The 22,187-nt window shown below is 40.5% G+C and overlaps 1 protein-coding gene across 1 annotated transcript in view; it reads right to left on the bottom strand.

Moving 5' to 3' along the window:
• Positions 1 to 7,302, bottom strand: part of STX11 (syntaxin 11) — a 37,037-nt gene extending 29,735 nt beyond the window's left edge. Inside the window, exons 1-2 of the mRNA XM_012720746.1 lie at positions 7,221 to 7,302; positions 6,914 to 7,115 (exon numbers count right to left, since the gene is read on the bottom strand). Of these exons, the coding sequence (XP_012576200.1) occupies positions 6,914 to 6,986 (73 nt within the window). The 5' untranslated portion in view covers positions 6,987 to 7,115; positions 7,221 to 7,302. The remainder of the gene's footprint in view (positions 1 to 6,913; positions 7,116 to 7,220) is intronic.
• Positions 7,303 to 22,187: the final 14,885 nt, after the last annotated feature.

Below are 22,187 nucleotides of genomic sequence, written 5' to 3'. Positions count from 1 at the left end.
CCGGCCGCCCCTGGCTGCCCCGCGCCCTTCCCGCGGGGGTGCACGGCCGAGGCATTCACTCCTTCAGCCCAGCTCCCACCCTTCGCGCCCCCACCGCAGGTCACCAGCCCGGAAGCCGGACTTTCCCTCGGAAGCCCCGCGGGGCGCCCGTGCACGTGGGTGTGTTTCCCCGACGCCTGAGGCTGGGCGTGGGCGACTGGCCAGCCGCAGAGACCTGCCGGCCACCCGCGCCCCCTCCACCCCGCTAGAGCTGAGCGCCGCCTTCCTGGAACCTACTCCCTCGCCAGGCCCGAAGCGACTTTTTCATTACCTTAAAACTAAGGAGAGGTTTAAAAGTAAGAAAATGCTCCCCCGAAACCCCCATGCTTACTATAGCTTCTTTATTCACAACTGGAAAGACAGGAGACAACCCAAATGCCCAAAAGTGGATGACTGGATTAAAAGGATGGGGTTCATATACACAATGGAATATTACTCAGCAACCAAAAGGAATAACCACATGTTTTTTTGCAGCAACATGGACGGAGCTGGAGAAGACCGGATGGTTTCACTCATAGTAGGAGTGTAACTGACCAGGAAAGAAAATAATAATAATAACCCAGAGACATTTTATGGGGGTGGACTGGGGAATGGGATCAAAAACAGTGGGGGGAGGGAAGTACACTGGACTATGGTGATGGCACAGGTGATTTGGTGATGGGAAGCCCACGGGGATTACAACTGAGATGGGAAAATGCACAAAATGTAAAAATATACTATTATATTATTTAAAAAAGAAAAGAAAATGCTCTGCCAAAGAGACAAGCCCTATGTTGATGAAGAATGGCAAGAAGAGGCAGCTAGCTGAAAGATCACTCAACAAGTTGAGCAACAAAATAAATCAAGTATTGGATTACAGCCCAAAGTAGGAAATAAAAGCACAAACATGAGTCCATCCTGATACCAAAAAATGATGGAATAAATAAATGGCAGAGAGGAGAAAAATCTCCAGGGCTGAAATTCAAACATGTAAGAAGAAACCCCACTCCTTAGTGTGTACTGTTCATAGTGACTTTCTTCCCTACGATACAGTACAGAAAGGAAAAAAAGAAACTTTACCAACAAACATTACCTTAGGTGCCCAATGTCAACATTAACAGTTTTGTGATTTTATAAATCTCATGATTTTATAAATCATATGTAAGTCATATTATTTTGAGTGTGTAGCCTTGATAAATGGCCATTTATCTCGGTGGCCTTCTTCCCAAAACCCATAATCCCAATCTCATCATGAGACAAATTCACCTAGTGGGATTTCAAAATACCTGCCCTGGGCCTCCCTGGTGGCTCAGGGGTTAATGCATAGCACTAGGAAGCAATCACAGCCACTGCAGTGTGCTGACCCACATGGCACAGCCCAACTCTCCTGCCTGGCGCACTGCTCCTCTCAGCGTGTATTTCCCTCAGTCCACCTGTTCTGCTCCCCACTATGTCTCTGTTGAACCCTCTCACCCCCAACACCTCTGACGGGTACCCCAGATCTTGTATGCATAAATAGATATTTTAGAAAATTGACCCCTTTTCCTCAAAACTGTCAAGGTCCTCAACAACCAAGAAAGTCTGTAAAATTGCCACAGCCTACAGGAGCTTAGGAGCCCTGGAGTTAAAGGAGCTGTGGTGTCCTGGATGGGATTCTGGGACAGAAAGAGGCCAGTAAATCAAAATTATGGAAACCTGAATCAAGCACAGACTTTTATTAATAATAAAGTATCAAGATTGGGTGATTATAAGTGATGGTGCACCATGTTAGTGTAAGGTGGTAATAGTAGGAGAAAACACGAATAGGGTTAATGGGAACTCTCTTTACTATTGTTACTTTTTTTTTTTTTTTTTTTTGTAAATCTCAGACCAGAGGGAGGAGGGGGTTCTTTTAAAAGTAAAGCAAAATATGAGAAATGAAGGGTGCATTAATATACTATAAAAATAGGCTTTTTGGGCCCTTCCTGGTGGTGCAATGGGTTAATCTACAGCACTGTGAAGTTACCGTGGCCATTGCAGCTCAAGTTTGATCCCTGGCCAATGAGGTGATCTATATGGTGATCTACATGATCTCCTGACTGGCCGGCTTCTCCCCTCAGCAGTGTTTTTCAGTTCATCTGCCTCTTCAGCTCCCCACTCTGTCTCTGGTGAATCCTGTCACCCCCCACACCTCTGGCCTATACCCCAGTTCTGTATGCATAAATAAATAAATCTGAAAAAAATAGGTCTGTTGCAAAAGGCTCTATGATTTAAAAAGAAAAAGCAGTGAGAAAACAATGTAGTAATTTGTTTTGAGATCATTTCAAGCCAAAGGGTCTCCTGAGACTAGAACATGCTTGACTTCCAGACTAATAATGTGGAAGGAGCAGAATAAAAGGGAGCGGGAGTGATAGGTGATGAGGCTGGGGTGAGGAGCAGAGCAGGTATGGCCTTGGGGATCATGATAGATTTTTAAATGTTACTTTGATTAAGAAAGGAAAGCACTGAAGAATTTTTAAGAGAGGGGTGACATGTTTTGGCTTTGCTTTTTCAGTTCCTGTTGTGTGGAGAGTAACTTAGGGGACAACGTGGAAGTGGATCCACAGTTAGGAAGCTGCGAGGACTAATCCTACGTGGCAACTTGACGGCCATTGGTCCCCAGGACTTTGGTGTGTCTGTAAAGGTGTTTCCAGGTGAGATTTACACATGACGCTTTGGAATGGTGAAGTACATTGCCTCCTGAATGTGGGTGGGTTTCCTCAGTCTGTTGAAAGTGTAAGTAGCCCAAAAGGCCAAGAAGTGGGAGAATTTGTATTCTCTCGAAGTTCTGCCTCAGAACTGGCTCTCAAACTGGAACTTGTGCCTCTTGCTCTCCTGCTTCTCAGCCTTCGGACTCAGACTAGAATTCGATCACCAACTTACCTGGTTTTCTAGCAGAAATTTTATCACCACCTTTTCTGGGTCTTTAGCACACACACATTTCCTGTTTCTTTGTAGATGAAGGATCGTGAAAAGGTATATTTAGTGAAATCGTAGGTAAACTTGCAAAGACTAGGGTCAAGTGAAAACTGGTTTCAAGAATGAGCAACTCTATCAAATGCTGCTAAAGTGGGTAAAATTAGGAATGAAAACTGAGCAATGGGCTTGGCCAGTTGGAGATCAGTGATGAACTCAACAAGGATTTTGGTAAAGTGTGGTAACAAAAATCTGAAGTAGGCAAAAAAAAAAAAAGTAAAAAGAGTAAATAGAGAATAGATACTTTTTAAAATTATATACATATTTGTATGCCTGTGGGCATGAAACAAAAAGGAAAGAAAATGTGATAATGCAAGAATGAAGAGATAAATGTTGAGGTATTAATGAGCAGATGAGCTGGGAGGAAGCCAGTGCTCTACTGGAAAGTTGATGTTACATAGAAGAAGATTTCTTCCCTGTGATGGGAACAGGGTCTGAATGTGAGTTAATGAACCTGCTTTACCAATTAAGAAACAAGGTCATCAGCTGAGAATGAGGAACCAACAGAATTTGGGGATAGAGGAGAAAGGGTGAAACAGCACATAGGCACAGTGAGAGAGCATATTGAAAATATAATCAGCTTGTTGGGGAGCATTGAGGGTTCATTTAAAACCACGGACAGGATACAACAAGGGTGGCCAGTCTCAATAGTATGTCTTCCCACCACCCTCACTGACTACTAGGGTGCAAATAAGACTAGAAAGAGGTTCAGATGTTTCCAGAGTTTGGAGTAACCAGGGGTATATGATGGGGGAGAGAGGGACCAGAGTAGAGGCAAAGGGATGATTATGATGAAGTAACATAAGGAGGAAAGGGAGACCGTGAGAGATGATGTTGGGGAAATGCTAAAACACATAAAGGAGTTGGAGAGTCTGGGCACTAGGAAGTTGTCACAGTTGTGGTGTCAGAGAGACTCAGAACAATACTAGTCAGATATCTTTAAGGGTTGAATTTGAAAGGGTTCAGATATTCATGATGACAAGGGCGAGAATGCCTGGGTTCTCTTAAGCTGTCCATCCCCTGCTCATCGGCCAGATAAGCAGATTTTTCTGGAGACACTGATTCTCATCTCCATTCTGGATTTTTGAGCAGTGAGACTAATGAGGATGTTAGGATAAAGCTCAGATGACACAGGACCAACTCTTCGAGGGGAGGCGGCTACCGTATAAAGCCTCCTCCCCACATGTGTCATCATTTGTACAACCACCTGACACAAGCTATGCAATCTCTATCGACTGACATATTCCGGATAGAGATGGAAGAGCTCTGAGAAATTAGAATTTCCACGCTAACTTATGTTATGACCTTCCTTTTTTGTAATATCAAAATATTCTAAGCAACCAGCAGCTTACAGCCAGATTGCTTTAGCCTCATAAGGCGCTGCCTGTCTCAGGTGAGCAAGCACTGCTCAAGACAGGAAATTCCTCTAGAAAGCAAAAAATAATATTACAACTGGTTGATTAATAAAAACAATTATAACAAAATCAGTATTGTAAGACAAGGCACTACTAGAACATAATAAAAAAATAATTAAAGTTCTTTTACTGCCCAGACCAGAACCTAAATCTTACACTCTACTTTCTTACTTAAGCATTTATTGCTCAGTCTTTAAATGGGGAATCTTACTATCTCCCTTAGTGATTTATCTACCAGAAAACTCCTCCAGCCTAGTCTTCGACCTTACTTTCCTCTCTTTCACAACTTCTCTTTGGCCCATGACCTCACCTTATCCCTCTTCACATCTCCAGCCCAGTCTCCACCCAAGCCCTCAACTTGACTTTACCCTCTAAGATGTCTCAATAAGAATGAAAATCATTAAGTAACATTAAGATCATTAATATTTAAAGGGACTTTATTTTAGCCAATCAACACTGTAGTAAATATAACAATGTTAGCCTTAAATTTTATGAATTTATGTACCTATCTTAACTTTAATAGATTGATTTTAAGAATAATGAATGTTATATCTCAGCTAAAGGGCAATAGACCCTAAACTGTTCTTATAAAAAAAAGAGATGATTGTAATCTCGCAGCCCAGTTCATGTGCTGATGCCACCCCACTGCTTGCTCCTAATGTATAAAATAAACTTCTGCTATAGGCAGGACAGGAAGACTTGTACCCAACTCCGGTTCCCGTGTCTTCCTCGCTCTCCTTTCCCCTTTTCCTCCTTTTCCCCCCTTTTTAGGAATCTCTACTCGCCAACGCTGCTCCCACCTTGAGACCCTGCCAGTTCTGCCCCCAAATAATCCATGAACGGGGAACAAAGGGTCCCCGACAACCATCATCCCTTGTTTGCAGGGCTCAGAAATCCCCCAGAATCTCAGGGTTGCAAAGTCACCTAACCCAACCACCCCTCTCAGGAAACTCCTCCAAAGCTCTCCTTAAAATAGCCAGGTAATAGCTCTTTTCTATGCTAGTCTGTGAACAACATAGGGTGTATTTAACGTGTGTGTGTGTGTGTGTGATGAAATATGTAGGATCTAAAATGTACCATTATAAGCATTTTAGAATGTAACGCTGACTGGCCTTAAGTATATTCCTTTTGTTGTTTAACCCCATCATCCATTTCCAAAACTTTGTCATCTTCCTTAACTGAAACTACAGGTTTTCCCTGTTATCTGAAAGTAAAAAGTTCCTATTTGGTATGATTTGGTAGGTGATTTTGGGGGGCTTTGAATGCTCTATAAGATTTCCATATAAGTTAATGGTAATAGTTTTCCCAAATGGTACATTCAAATTAGATAACTCAAAAATAATTTATAAAGAAAATTTAAAGCCCATGTCCCTAACCACCAAAAATCTAAGAATTTCAAAGGCCACAGAAGAATCAAAAAAGGACTTTCCAAAGCAAATAATTTCTTTCATTCTGTTACTGAGCTCGAAGAGCAGTGTCAAAATATAAATAAGCTTAGGAATTTTACTTTAAAAAGTAAAGGAGGGCCCTCCCTGGTGGCAAAACAGGTTAAAGCACAGCACAATGAAGCTATCCTAAGCCATTGCAGCATGAGTTCCATCCCTGGCTAGGAAGGTGACCCACATGGTGTGACAGACCTCTCCTGACCCACCTGTTGCTCCCCTCAACAGTGTATTTCAATCAATCTGCTTGTTCTGCTCCCTGCTCTGTCTCTGGTGACTCCTCTCACCCTCCGCATCTCTGGCCTGTACCCCAGTTCTTGTATGCATAAATAAATAAATCTTAAAAAAAAAAATAAAGGAAAGATAACCCTCACAGAATAGCAAATTTCTTATTGGTTAGTAAGCTTACTTTTCTGTGTGTGGCACACAAAAAGAGGATAGGAAGTGAGAGAGAAATTGTACTAACTGGTATTAATTCTTGTGCCTGCCTATAATTCCTGAAATTAACACCATTGTGTTTTTATTTTAACCTAAATTTCAGTGAAGTAAAAACATTTCTTTGATATATTGATAGGTATGTGATGGACCTGAAATTTAGCATGCATCAATTGTCTTTGCAGATGAATAGAACATTTCTTGTGAAAGAAAATTCTAGTCTAGAGGTAGTATAGTTGATCTACTCTATAGCTCTTGATGGAAACACATTTTTGTGCAACTGTGATTTTGCATAACAAGTTGCAAAAGTATTTAAAGATGACACTTACTCAATACTCACTTCTGGTAAACCCTTTTACACCACTGTCCTGTCGTGCGGAACTAATACAAGTGAAACAGAAAAGCCTAAGCAAAATGTCACAAGGAAGCATCACACTTAAGAGACATGATTTAGTCATAAATCTTTAAATACTGGGATTGAATTAGTTCCCCACAAGTATAATTTTCCCAATTGGGGTAAAACTTCTTACATTCGTACTTCGTTCACTTCAATGAATTTGCGGCATCTATTTAGAAAGTAGGTGCATCTGCACCAACAAAAAGCCTTACTTTGGGCTTGCGCACTGGTTGTCTTGTCTTTTTCCTCCTCTTCATCCATTTTGTCCTCTGTCTGCAGCTCCATCTTGACTCGCCCTACTTTCTGCTATAACACACCATTCAGTGGACAAATAGCTTCTTCAAGGATGCTTGTAATTACTTCGAGTCATGGACCATACCTGACCCTGAAGAAAATATACATGTACGATTGGCCCTGCAAAAAAAACACAAACATTTCAAATGATAGGTATGCCTTTAAGATGAACTTACCACCAGTCTACACAAAGAAATCAGATTGAAGTCTGAGCAGTGAACTCACAGATCCCATGGACAAAGTCTTTTTTTGAAGGCAACTTGCCCTTGGACGATGATCTTCTTGAGGGGATCTGGGAGAAATGGACAGATGTTCCTCTCAGGCCACATCTCCTCACCTTATGTATGCGCCCTGAATATGAGGAGTCATTGGTAAGAGCTGGTATGACCTCGCCCCACTTGCTCTGGGTGTTGAAAGCAGGCCAGTCCAGCACATTTCTTTAAACTATTTTCTACAAGTTGATGATGGGTAAAGGTGAATTTTGAAACAGGAAATTTTGCCACAGTTCAACCTCCCTAGTCACAAAGAAACATTTACAAAACAAATGTCCACGCGCAAATCAGATATAATAGATTATAAGGCAAATGTGGGTGCTGGAAAAATGCATTTCTTTCATGGTGTTTAAACATCATCTCTCCAATTTACCTAATGAATGGAACCCCCCTTTCAAGGAAAAAGAATGTATGACATGCAGTGTTTTTGTAATACAATGTTATTTACCTAAACGTGTATAAATTCCTTATGACAATTGACTCTAAAAAATCTATAAAATCCAAACCAATCAATCTACACTTTAAAGGTGTAACATTAATAATATTAAAATGAACAGCACTGATTTGTTATGTTGATGAAACAAAACCACATTTGCTCTAAAAGTAGATAAGGGCATTGGAGTATTTTGTATTTCACTTGCTATTTATGACTATATTTTTGAAGATAAAAAGCACTCATTTGAATGACCCTTGTTATCATTGCTATGATTTTTCCTTTGAAACTATGCATTCATCCTGAATCATCAACTTATAAATTTCTTTCAGCTTTGTTGAAGTATAATTGACAAGTAAAATTGTAAGATGCCTCAACAGTTTGTGAAAGGATTCTTACTGTCTGGTTAACTAGTACATCCATCACCTGCCTTAGTCATTCATTCATCCCTTCATTTGGTGGAAACAATTAAGTTCCACTGTCTTCGCAAATTCCAATTATCATACAATGTTATCAACTATTGGCACCATGTTTATATTATATCCTTAGACCTTATTCATCATAGGACTGAAAATATTTTTTTACCAACCACTCCTTTTTTTCCTCTTTCCATCAAAATCAATTTTCAACTCTGTCTCAATGAACTTAACTGTTTCAAAAATTGTACATAATAGCAATATCATACAGTATTTGTCTTTCTCTGGCTATTTTTCTTAGCACGATGCACTCTATTCTCTCCATCTTGTTGCAAATGGCAAGATTTCCTTCTGCCTCATAATCAGACAAAATTCCATAATTATGTTTGTGTATGTACATATTTCCATATGTGATATATACATCTAGTTATATACGAACATTTAATTTGCTTCCATAACTCAGCTATAATGGGTAACACTGAAAAATATATGGGACTATAGATATTGCTTCAATATTCTGTTTTCATTTCCTTTGGCTTTAGACCAAGAAGTGAGATTGCAGGATCAGATGATAGTTCTATTTTAATTTTTTGAGGAACCTCTGTACTGTCTTACACAGTGACTGCACCAGTATATCACCCCACCAGGAATGCACAGGGTTTCTTTCCTCCACATCCTTGGTTAACTCTTATTTCTTTATTTTTTTCTTTCTTTTTTTTTTGTGACATTCATTCTAACAGGTATGATATGATATCTCATGTAGCTTCCATTTGTATTTCCTTGCTAACTAGCAATATTGAACACCTTTCCAGTGGGTATTATATATTTTGTAGATATCACATAATTCTTCTTTGAAGAAATATTTATTCAATTCCTCTGCCCACTTATTAATTGGATGGTTTGAGATTTTTTCCTATGGAGTTGTGTGACATATATTTTTTGGATACTAACCGCTTAGCAAGTGTATCATTTGCAGATGTTTTCTTCCATCCTGTAGGTTGCTCCTTCATTCTGTCACTGGTTACCATTTTTGTGCTGAGCTTTTCACCTGTCATTGATCCTCTTTCTCATTTTTTTCTTTTATTGCCTTTGCTTTGTTGTCAGATCAAAATACACACACGTGTATATATATATATATATGTGTGTGTGTGTGTGTTACATGTGTGTATGTGTATATGGGTGTATCTATACACACCCAATTTCATTGGGTCTCTAGTAGCTTTCCATATATGTATATGTGTGTGTGTGTATATATATGTAGATAGATAGATAGATAAGGTGCTTTGTATATGTGTGTATATGATTGTGTATAGCCAGAACAATGTCAAGGAATCACACCCTACATTTCCTTCCAAGGGTTTTATAGATACAGGTTTTATAGTTAAGACATTAATTTTGAGTTGACTTTTGGATACACTGTAGGATAGGGGTCCAGTTTTGTCCTATGTGATTGTTCAGCTTTCCCAGCACTACTTACTGAAGAGATTATTCTTTTACTACTGCATATTTGTGGCTCCTTTTCATAAAATAAATACATATATAGAGAGAGGATTACTTCTGGGCTCTTTCTTTTGTTCTATTGATTAGTATCTGTTTTTATGACATGCCAACATGATAATACTTTGATTATAGCTTTATGAGATAGTTTGAAATCAATAAATGTGATGCCTCTAGCTTTGTTATTTCTCAAACTCACTTTAGCTATTCAGAATCTTTTGCAGTTCTATACAGATTTTAGAATTGTTTTTTCAATTTCTGTGAAATATACCTTTGAAATGTAAAGCAATTACATTACTGAAACTTCAGTAATTGCATTAAATCTGTAGATTTAGCAGCAACAGGATACATTCTTCCCAAATTCATGTAGAGGACGTGTGTCCTGTTGTTGTTGGATGGACTGTCACTTAAATGTCTGTTAAGCCCAGCTGGTCTCACATTTGTGAGAAATTTCTGTGAATATGGGGTATTGAAGTTTTCTATTATATTTTATTGCTCTCTATTTCTCCCTTCAGTTCTGTTATGATTCTTTTATATACTTATGTGCTTTTATGTTAAGAGCATAATCATTTGCAAATGTTATATCCTCTGTGTATTACCTTCTTATTATATAATGATCTTTGTCTCTGATTACAGTCTTTGACTTAGCCTATTTTGTTAGAATCAATATAGATATTCCTACTTGTTTTCCATTTCCATTAACTTTTTTTTTTTTCCTTCTCTTCCCTTTCAATTTGTGAATGTCTGCAGGACCAGTTCTTGACAGTTAACTTTTTTGGTTGCAATGTAAGTGCCTGATACTGAGCTTTGATTTCCCAGGCATTCATTTCCAAGACCTCCAATTTGAATAAGCAAGTTGCTACCCACATAGCTAAAGAGACAGACTGCTCCACCCATGAAGTTCCCCTTTTACAAAGCCAAAGTGCCCAAAATAAGTCACTGCCTGACCTTGCTTTTACCTCTCTGCACATAATTTCCCTCTCTTAGGCTTTAAATTCACCAAGAGCCATTCCTTGAAACCATAAGCACCCCACCCTCTACACCAATAAAGACTGAATAATAGATTCTCTCTCTTTGTCTTTGTCCACAACCTTGCTAGTTTGGCCCCAGGGACACTGTATACCCCCAGGACTTGTGAGTAATCAACCTTGTTCTTTCAAACTTCCATGCTGCTTGTTGCCTAGGAAGATAACATTACTCAAAACCAGTGACACAGAGAGAACTTACAGCAGCCAGAGTGAAACATCCATATGTGGAGAGGGGAAAAGGTAAATGGAAGATATGGATGACAGCAAGTTTCAGACCAGAAATAATGCACTGGAGAACTATAGAGAACTAAAATAACGTACTTCGGGAAAAAAGACCTGTCAACCTCTAATTCAGTGCCGAGTGAATATACCTTTCACAAGTGAAGGAAAAGACTTTCTCAAGCATACCAAAACTAAAAATTCTTTGCTAGCAGATTCATACTGTAAAATATATGTGAAGATATGTAAAAGGAAGTCCTTCACACTGAAAGGAAAATGATGCTAGATTGAAATATGGAAATCTACACAGAAAATGAACACCAGAAATAACATAAATAATAAGTAAATATACAAGATTTTTTCTTCTTACTAAATGTCTCAAATGATCGTTAACTGTTTAAATAAAATTATAATATGGTGTAGGGTTTACATATTTTAATGTAAATGGTGTGATAATGGTACAGTCTGAGAGCAGAAATTAAAGTGTCTTATTATAAGGTTCTCTGATACTATTTGTGAAGTGTTATAACATACCATGAAAGCAGCCTGTGATGAGATAGAGCACACTGGAAACCCAAAAGCACTAAAATAATAAACAAAATTTAAGTAACATGCCAAAAAGAAAAGTAAAATATGGAATCATTGAAATGTTTAGTTGCTCCTAAAGAAGCATTGAAAGAAGAGAAGAAAAATAGAAGAGATGTTAGACTTTGACCTAACATATGGTAGGTAGTCTAATACCTGTAACAGGACTGGAAGAGAGGGGCACCCCTGAACCCCCAATCCTGCCTGCTCTAAATGGGTTCTGCCATCCGCCGCATTAAGACAAAACAACTTTAAGACTTTAATGAAAAGGAACTTTAATACAGTGTGTGTATATACAATACAAAAGACAAAGAATATAATTTCTAAATCAAACACCCAAATTTACCCATCCCCTCGTGGGTAAAAGTCAACCCAAAAGGGATTGGCCCAAAGCAAGGTCTGAAAGCTGCCAAAAGGCTAAAGCAGCTTCTGGCTGGGACCCATAGAAAAGGGTCAGACATGGCCAGACAAGTCTGGGAGGAAAAGAACAAAATCAAAATCAATAGAAACACTGCCATAGTCACCTCCCAATGGGTCTCTCACCCACATCACTTTCAATCAGTCCAGGGCCAAGAAACAAGCACGGTTTCTCCATCATATGCTCCCTACTCCATGTGGCTTCCTCAGGTCTCCATCTGGCTCTCCATCCTGCTTCCTTCTTTCCCCAGATTCCTTCTCTCCTCTTCTTTTCTCTGCTCAGCTCCACCCTCTGGGTGGGGCAGGGAACCTGGAACTTCCCCTTTACCTAGGGACCACCCTGTTAACACCTCCACTTAAAAGGCAAAGTGAATGGTGAGAATAGATAAAAAATCAAAATGCTGCTATGTTGCTATAGGCAAGACATTTGTTAAATAGAAAGACATACATAGGTTAGAAAAAAAAACAAAAACCAAGGGTGGAAAAGAGCTAGTATATTATCACAAAGCAAAAGAAAGGAAGAGTAACTATATTAATGTCAGACAAAATACCTTTCCTAGCAGAAATATTAGTAGGAGTAAATAACATTATTCATAATGATAGAGATAAATTAATCAGGGAGCAGTAGTAAGCTTAAAAGATTAAGCACCTAATAACAGTTTCAAAATAATTGAATTACTACAGTAATGAAATTTTGCTTTATTTAAATAATTTTTATGTTTTTATAGTCGTTAAAATGTTTGTATTTTTGCCTTTTTATTTTTAATTGGTAGACTGTATTTGGGAGGATAATTTTAAATTTACAAGAAAAACTGAGCAAAGTTCAGAGGTTTTATGTACTTCCTCACCCTCTCCCCACCTGCTGTCTCTAACCAGCCTACACCCGCCCCCTTTCTCTATTATTTATGTGTACATTAGTGTGCTACTTTTGTTACAATTGATGAACTAATATGGAAACATTAATACTATCTTCCATAGTTTAAATTAAGATTCATTCTTCCTGGGGTCTCCCCTGGTGGCTCAAGGAGTTATAGTGCAGCCACTGAAGTGTGAGTTTGATCCTGGCCAGCGAGGTGACCCACATGGTGCAGCAGACCTCTCCAGACCCCTAAGCATTGTGTTTTGGTAGATCTCTAACAGGGTGGTCCCTAGGAAAAGGGGAAGTTCCAGGCTCCCGGCCCCACCCAGAAGGAGAGTGGAGCTGAGCAGAGAAAAGGAGAGGAGAGAAGGAATCTGGGGAGAGAAGGAAGCAGGATGGAGAGCCAGAAGGAGACCTGAGGAAGCCACATGGGGCAGGGAGCATGTGCTTATTTCTTGGCCCTGGACTGGTTAAAAGTGATGTGAGTGAGAGATCCATGGGGAGGTTCACTATGGCAGTGTTTCTATTGATTTTGATTTTGTTCTTTTCCTCCCAGACTTGTCTGGCCATTTCTGACCCTTTTCCATGGGTCCCGGCCAGAAGGTGCTTTAGTCTTGTGGCAGCTTTCCGGCCTTTCTTTGGGCCAATCACTTTTGGGTTGATTTTTGCCCACGAGGGGATAGGTCACTTCAGGTGTTTGATTTAGAAGTTATATTCTTTGTCTTTCGTCAATTGTATACTCACTGTATTAAAGTTCCTTTTCATTAAAGTCTGATATGTTTTGTCTTGATACGGTGGATGGCAGAACCCATTTAGAGCAGGCAGGTTTGGAGGTTCAGTGGTGCCCCCTCCCCCTGTTCTGTAACAGATCTGCTTGTTCTGCTCCCCTCTCTGTCTCTGGTGAGTCTTCTCACTCCCGGACCTCTGGCCTGTACCCCAGTTCTTGTATGCATAAATAAATAAATCTTTTTAAAAATTCAGTCTTTCTGTTGTACATTTTATGGATTAGATGTGTGCATGTTTTCTTCACTTGAATTTTGACAAATGCATCCACTATTACAGAATCCTGATGAATAGTTCCAATTGTTTAAACAATTTCTAGGATCTGCCTCTTCATTTGGCCCTGTCTCTCCCAAAAGCCCTGGCAACTACTGATTTCTTTGCTATCTCCATAGTTTTGCCATTTCCAAAATCTTGATCCTATAGTATACAGATATGTTCTTTTTAGGCCAGCTCTATTCACTTAACAATGTGTATTTAAAATTCTTTCATATCTTCCATAAGGCTTGGCTGTTCATTCCTTCTTATTGGCAAGTAATGCTCTGTTGTGTGGATGTTGTCAATGTGCTTACCTGTCACCTGTCAAAGGCCACAAGCAGATCACATGATAAGACTATGTTAGGCTTTGTAAGTAGCAATACCATTTTTTTATTTCCACCAGAAACGAATGAACGTTCCTTCTTCGTCATCATTTGGTGTTGTTAAATGTAAGTGTGTAATGGTATTTCATTGTTATTTTAATTGTTTTTAGCTTGATTTTAACATACTATTTAATATTTTGAGGTTCATACATTTACATTAATTTACATTTTTAAAAAAGATTTATTCATCTGTGCATACAGAACTAGGGTGCAGGCCAGAGGTTCAGGGGCAGTGAGAGGATTCATCAGAGACAGAGTGGGGAGCAGAACAGGCAGATTGTCCAAGTACACTGCTGAGGGGAGCAGCGGGCGGGTCAGGAGAGGTCTGCCGTGCCATGTGGTCACCTCCGGGGCAAGTGGGGATAGAATTCATGCAGAAGTAGTTTTTAGTTTCTTCTTCTTTTTTTTAGACTTATTTATTTATGCATACAGAGCTGGGGTACAAGCCAGAGGTGCAGGGGCAGTGAGAGGATTCACCAGACACAGAGTGGGGAGGCAGATTGACAAAGTACACTGCTGAGGGGAGCAATAGGGGGTCAGGAGAGGTCTGCCCGCCCAGGCGCCCAGGCGCCCAGGCGGGGTTAGAACTCTTGCGGAAGTAGTTTTAGCTTCTCAATGCTGTGCTTTAACCCGCTGCACCATCGGGTTGGGCCGGTTTTTAGCTTCTTACTGCTATGCTTTAACTGGCTGCACCACCAGGAAAGGCCCTAATTTACATTTTTTATAAAGTTAGATTCAAAATAAAATTTGAACATTATTAATGTTCATTTTTATTCATGTAGATCATTACTGGCAATAGACTAAAATTGGTTGTAAAACAATGGTACTTCAATAACAATTAAAAATATGTTTTGCAAACTCATTATATAAACTAAATGATATTACAGAGAAGCAAAGGTGAGAAAAACAAATTCCATGGAATAAGTGTGCCATAAAATGTTTGTTGCATTTATTTTATTTTTCGAAAACCCATTGATGATCAACACTCAAAATGTGCTCAATAATAATGGACATTTTGATACTTAACAACTTTTAGCTACATGTTCTTCAATTTGCCATTGTGAGGTTATATTCATCCAAATTGGATGGAGAACAAGTTTTACTTACCAATTTAACTTCATTTCTAATTTTTAAACATTTGTACATACGCAGTGATGCCTTGGGGCAGCGCTATTTGGGAATGAAGTCCCGGTGTTTGGGAACCATTAGCGGTTTGGGCAGTAGAAGAGTGCGCATGCTCAGAGAGAGAGACAGGGCTGGCTCATTCCAGAGGTTCACAGACTCCAGAAGCTCCCGGGGTTCATCCACTCTGTTAGCAGCTCTGTTCTCAAATGCGCGTTGCCAGCATTCCAAGTGCTGAACCACACCTGTCCTAAGACACGTGAAATCATCTTCCTACCTCTTCCTTCACACTTCTCCAGGTTTCCAATTCTTTTCTTTTTTCCTAAAGATTTATTTTATTTTTTATGCATACAAGAGCTGGGGTACAGGCCAGAGGTGCAGGGGGTGAGAGGATTCACCAGAGACAGAGTAGGGAGCAGAACAGCAGAACTGCTGAGGGGGAGCAGCAGTTGAGAGAGACAGGAGAGGTCTGCTGCTCCATGTGGGTCACCTCCCTGGTGGGACATCGGATTCAGGCCAGAGTGACTGGCTATAGCTTGATAGAGCTGAGACTTCAGCCCCTGGGCACCCAGGGCGGCCCCTGCCATCAGTCATTCAATAAACCTTGCTGGGCACACTGCTGCTCCTGCTCTGGCAGAAGGTGTCCCTGAAGGGGAGGACAGGGGGAGGGACCTTCTGAAGGCCTGGGCTGTGGGTAGGATACAGATGCTGAGGACTGTGGGGGTCAGAGCCTGGCTCTTCACACACGTGCCAGCGACCTGGCCCCAGCTCCTTCCCTCCCTCTGCCTACTCCTTTATCTGTGAAATAAAAATAATGAGTGCCAGTCTCACTGGGCCCATGTGGGGATTAACCGAATTTACCATGTGAAGATCTGAGTGCTCAGTCAGTAGTAACAGCTCAGTATTATTATAAGTATTGTGGATAAAAGGAAAGCAGCAACTTTTCTAAAGTGATTTTTGGAAAACACATGTCTAAGAAAGCCTTACACTTTTTTTGCATTCACCTGTGCTTAAGACATTGGTGTGATGAAAAAGATTAAATACAGAAACACAGACTTTTGAGTTGATTTAGGAGCTGTTTACATACATTTCCAGTGCATTTTGATGACTTGTGTCTCAATAGCCAACTTCTTACCTCTTGACTAAAAAGGAGCTTTCAAAAGTCACTACTCCCAGTGATAAAGGACTGATCACAAAAATATACAGAGAGCTGACGAAACTCAACAAAAAATAAAGTAAACAACCCCATCAAAAAATGAGCAGAAGAGTTAAAAAGACACTTCTCCAAAGAGGAAATGCAGATGGCCAACAAGCATATGAAAAAATGTTCAACATCACTCATCATAAGGGAGATGCAAATTCAAACCACAATGAGATACCACCTCACCCCAGTGAGAATGGCACATCTTAAAACAACTAGCAACAACAAATGTTGGCCAGGATGTGGAGAAAAAGGAACTCTCCTGCACTGCTGGTGGGAATGCAAACTAGTACAACCACTATGGAAAACTGTCTGGAGGTTCCTCAAGCTGCTAAACATGGAGCTTCCCTACGACCCAGCAATCCACTCCTAGGTATCTACCCAAAAGACACAAAAACACTGATTGAAAAAGATACCTGCACCCCCATGTTTATTGCTGCTTTATTTACTATTGGAAAAACATGGAAGCAGCCCAAATGCCCAAAAGCAGATGACTGGATTAAAAAGATGTGGTACATATACAATGGAATATTACTCAGCAACCAAAAAAAAGAAACACATGTCTTTTGCAGCAACTTGGATGGAGCTGGAAAAGATCATGCTTAGTGAGATAAGCCAGAAAGAGAAAGAAAAATACCGGATGGTATCACTCATAGCAGGAGTATAATGGACCAGGCGAGAAAATAAGAATAATGAACAGCCATATACCAGAGACATTTTGTGGGGGTGGAGTGGGGAATGGGATCAAAAACAGGGGTGGGAAGGGAAGTGCACGGGACTATGGTGATGGCACACGGGTGACTTGGTGATAGGAAACCCGTGGGGATTACAATTGAGATGAAAAAAAAATGTACAAAATGATGTAAAAATAAACTGTTAAAAAAAAACCACAAATACACAAGAATTTTCCAGAAAAAAAAAAGTCTACTACTACTCCCACTTGAGTTTGTTTAATCAGGGTGGAGCTGTTAAGTTTGCAAAGAAGAATAAACAATTAAAAAAAATAGAAACTTTCTGGAACGCTAGCAAGCACTCCTAGCAAGCAGGGCATTTGAAGAAACAAGAAAACTGACTTTTCGCACCATGAGTCACAGTGTAGATGTAGGGTCGGCCAGCAGGTAAGTATCCCCTCAAAGTAAAATTAAGCATTCTATCATAGTCGGACATGTTTAGAAGCAGATTATTACTGTGTGCGTGAGAAGGGGCTGGGAAGGGCTGTGCCTTTCCTGACTGCAGAGAGTGGGCAAGTTATTTAAAGTTCCTGAGCCTCAGCTTCATCTTCCACATTATGGGGATAAAGCATGTAGCCAGGATTAAATGAAATAATGTACTCAAAAGAAGGGAAGGGATGAGCCTCCCTGATGGCACAAAGGGCTAGTTAAGTCTCAGCACCATGAAGCTATCTTAAGCCACTGTGACATGAGTTCAGTCCCCAGCCAGGAAGGTGACCGCATGGCACAGCAGACCTCTCCTATCTCACCTGCTGCTCCCCTCAGCAGTGTATTTCAGTCAATCTACTTTTTCTGTTCCCCACTCTGTTCCAAAGAAATAACTAAAGGCTTGTGTTTTACTTTTAAACTTGTATTTAGGAATAAAAGTGCACTTGAATGTGTTCTTGTGGCACTGACATAAATTTAAATTGACCAACTTTTTTGAAAGAAGCAACTTTTTTGAAACACGTAGTGTTTCAGCCTTATTGAGCTTGTAGCTTTCTTATCACTTAAAGGACATATTAGCCCGCTATACACTTTCAGTTTTAGAATAGTTAAATTGTACTTCAGTGCCTGACCATAGGTTGCTGTGACTCAGAACACTTAAGAAAGTTGACTACACAGAGACAATTTATGAGTAGCAGAGTGAGAACATGGCAGGTTTCCATAAATCAGTTTTATTAAGAGTTGAGTCACTCTTTGCTATGACAATAATTTATGGACAGTGTTCCATTTAAGGAAAAATGAAAATTAATAGTATTTGTCAAGATGATGAATATGTTTTAACGCCAGTGGAGGACAGCAAGTTTCACAGAAACCATAAGCCTTACACCAGAGTATTTATCATCATAACTATTTCAGGCTCTTTGGGTAAAATGTTAAGAAGCTTGGCTAAATGAGTTATCATTCTCAGTGCTAGCTAATTGCTGTGTGTCTGCCCACAGCCACTTTCAGCCAGCCTGTCAACTCATCTGAGCCCCAGGAAGCTTTAGCAGAGACAGAAAGTGAAATGAGCTTGGGTTGGGGCGGTTCTCTGCTCCGCATAGGTTCTTGAGCTGCCCTGTTGCCCCCTCTACATTCTCCAGGTTACTTGGAGCTGTGGGCAGCTTTTCCTGCTGGTGCTTGCTGTGGATGCCTCAGTTTTCCTTCTCTTTACCTCGTACTCACCTGTGAGATATAACAGGTTCCATCAAAAGCCCACCTGAAAGGGACTTGTTTCCTGCTGCAGCCTACCGGGACATTTTCTCCATTCAGCGAAAACCCCACAGCAAACTACACCTCAGCCTACCAAATCTGCAGACTGCTTTTTATGGCTGAATATCACTTGTCTTTATCAACAGGTCCATTTTGTGGTGCCTCCCTGATGGCCTAGGGTGTATGTCCCAGAGCTGTCACTACAGGCGGAGTTTGATCTCCAGCCAGGAACTAAGCCACACATAGTGCAGCAGACCTCTCCTGTCTGTTCCACCTGTTCTGTTCTCTACTCTGGAGAGTCCTCTCACCTTTCACACCCCTAGCCTACACCCCAGTTCTTCTACACACACACACACACACAAAAGGTCCAGTTTATTAAAATCTGGCTGAAATATCATGTGAGCTGACAAGGCTACACTGCACTTTGCAGAATTCTCCTTCCTGCTTCCTGTTTCTGACAAGGGACAGCCGGAGGAGAAAGCCTTATGTGAGCTTTGGAGGAGATTTTCGTCTGTTATGCACATTGTTGCTTACCCGCTAGATGACCTTGTTGGTGTGAGGCAGCGGCCAGGCCTCCACCTGCTCCATTGTCCCAGGGTCCTCCATCACTGTTTCTGGTGTCTGGGCCAAGACCCAGTGCTTAGCTCCATCACAAGGGGCCTCAGATTCTGCAGGACGCACTTACCATCAAGAGGAGCAATGGAAACCACCTGGGCTCAGAATGTCCTTGTGAGCTTTCCCACACTACTTCCATCTTGCTTTCCTGTAGCTGTCTCTTCCTGTCTGCCTTCTTTGACCTACCTGTTCTCTGCACTGCAAGCTCCAATGTCAGCTTTACAGAGTCTGCTTAACCAGCAACCCAGGAGTGTTACATCGACTCATTGTGTTACATGACTGTGCACACATATACACGTGCATACATCTATAGATACGAAAATAAAATAGTTATCATTCCTTTCATACATTCCCTTATGACACAATAAAGTCTATGTTTAATATGCTTCTCTTCTTAGTACCTTGTAAGATTTTTCTCTGCATTACTAACGTGCAGTAGCTTGATTATAATATGCCACATGAGTTCATGTGTGTGCATGCTTTCTTTGGATCAGAACTAGGCAAAAAGACACAAAATCATGATTAAAGTGGAAATTAATATATTTCCAAAATTAAAAAGTTTGAGTTGTAACAGACCTTGCAAAGAAGATGAAAAGATAGGCTGCAAGAGAAAACTTTTGCAAGTCCTATATTTTACAAAGGTCTTGTACCTAGAATACCAAAAAGATCCCTCAAAACTCAGCCCAATGACTAATAGGCAAAAGATTTGAACAAATATTTCACCAAAAAGGAAAGGGGGTGGCAAACACAGAAAAGATGTTCCCATCATTAGCCATTTAAGGGTTTACAAGTTAAAACCACGGGAAGCTACCACCACCTGCCCATTAGAATAACAGAAAGAGGAAGCAGTGTTAACACTAAGGTCACATATTATCAATTTATAGGCGGTGTCCAGAGTAGTCACTACAAACATTGAAAGTAGGTTGGTAGTTGAGAGAGAAGGGCTGGAGGAAGGGGTGAAAAATGGACAATACTAATGGATACAGACTTCTTTGGGAAATGATAAAAGTGTCCTGGGATTAGATTGTGGTGATGGTATGTCTAAAACCCACTGAATTGTAAGCCTTAAAAAGGGTGAATTCTGTCCCTCCCTGGTAGTGCAGCGGTTAAAGCACAGCACTAAGAAGCTAAAGCCACTTCTGCATGAGTTTGATCCCTGGCCAGGAAGGTGACCCACATGGCATGGCAGGCCTCTCCTGACCCGCCCGCTGCTCCCCTCAGCAGTACTTCATCTATCTGCCCTTTCTGCTCCCACTGTCTCTGATGAAGACTCTCACCATCCCTGCACCTCTGGCCTGCACCCCAGTTCTGTATGCACAAATAAATAAATCTTTAAAAAAAAAAAAAAAAGGTGAATTCTGTGGTATGTAGATACATAATTTTAAAAAGGAAAAATGATGTCAATACTAAATACTAGCAAGGATATAGATAATGGTATACGTTGTTGGTTGAAGTATAAAATGTTGCAATATTTTAAAATTGTTCATTTATTTATGCATACAAGAACTGGGGTACATAGGCCCAAGGTGTGGGGGCGGTGAAATGATTAACCAGAGACAGAGTGGGGATCAGAACAGGCAGATGTACTGAAATATACTGCTGAGGGGAGCAGTGGCTTGGCCAGGAAAGGTCTGGGAAAGGTGTGCTGCACCATGTGGGTCACCTCCCTGGGTGGGGAATTGAACCCATGCTGAAGTGGCTGCAGATAGCTTCATAGTGCTGTGCCTTAACCTGTTGACCACCAGGGAGTGTCAAGATGTTGCAATTTCTTACAAAACATAATATGCAGATATCATGTAACCCAGACCTCACACCCCTTGTCATTTATTCCATAGAAATGAAACATATTCACACAAAAACCTATTCAAGCATGTTCAGAAAGGTTTTATTCATAATAACAAAATAGTACAAACAACTCAGATGTGCTGTAATTGATGAGTAATTCAACAAAAGCACCCACACAATGGAGTACTACTCAGTAACAAAAGACATAAACATTGCTACAAGCAACAACCTGTATGGACTCAAGGCATTACCCTTAGTAAAATGCCACTCGAAAATAGATTATATACAGTATGATTCCATTTATGAAACAGTCTCAAACTTTCTCAAAATGACAAAGTGACAAGGATGCACACAGATTAGTGGTTGCCTCAAATAAGGACGGGAGTGGAGGAGCAGGCGAAGGGAGGGATGAGGGCAATTGTGAAGGGGTAGGTAGCGAAATCACCCTGTGTCCTCACTAATGGTGTTTACTTGGAATTTTGATTTTATATGGATAAAATTGTATAGCACGACATGCACACACAAACAATGAGAACAAAAAAAAACTTTAAAGATTTATTTATTTATGCATACGAACTGGGGTAGAGGCCAGAGGTGCAGGGGCCGTGAGAGGATTCACCAGAGACAGAGTGGGGAGCAGAAGAGGCCGACTGACTGAAACACACTGCTGAGGGGAGCAGCGGGCAGATCAGGAGAGGTCTGTCCTGCCACGTGGGTCACATTGCACTGAAGCAGCTGTGGCCAGCTTCACAGCACTGTGCCTTAACCCACTGCACCACCAGAAAGGGCCTGAGAAAAAAAAAAATTTAATGATGAAAACCAAATAACTGAAATTAGCAGTAATTTACCAACATCCATTTCAATGTACCCCAGTTCTTGTATGCATAAATAAATGAACAATTTTAAAATTGTTCATT

Source organism: Condylura cristata, unplaced genomic scaffold, assembly GCF_000260355.1.
Source record: "Condylura cristata isolate star-nosed mole 26May11 unplaced genomic scaffold, ConCri1.0 scaffold00001, whole genome shotgun sequence".
In the NCBI taxonomy this organism is placed as follows: domain Eukaryota; kingdom Metazoa; phylum Chordata; class Mammalia; order Eulipotyphla; family Talpidae; genus Condylura; species Condylura cristata.
This window is presented reverse-complemented; position numbering and strand designations above follow the sequence as displayed.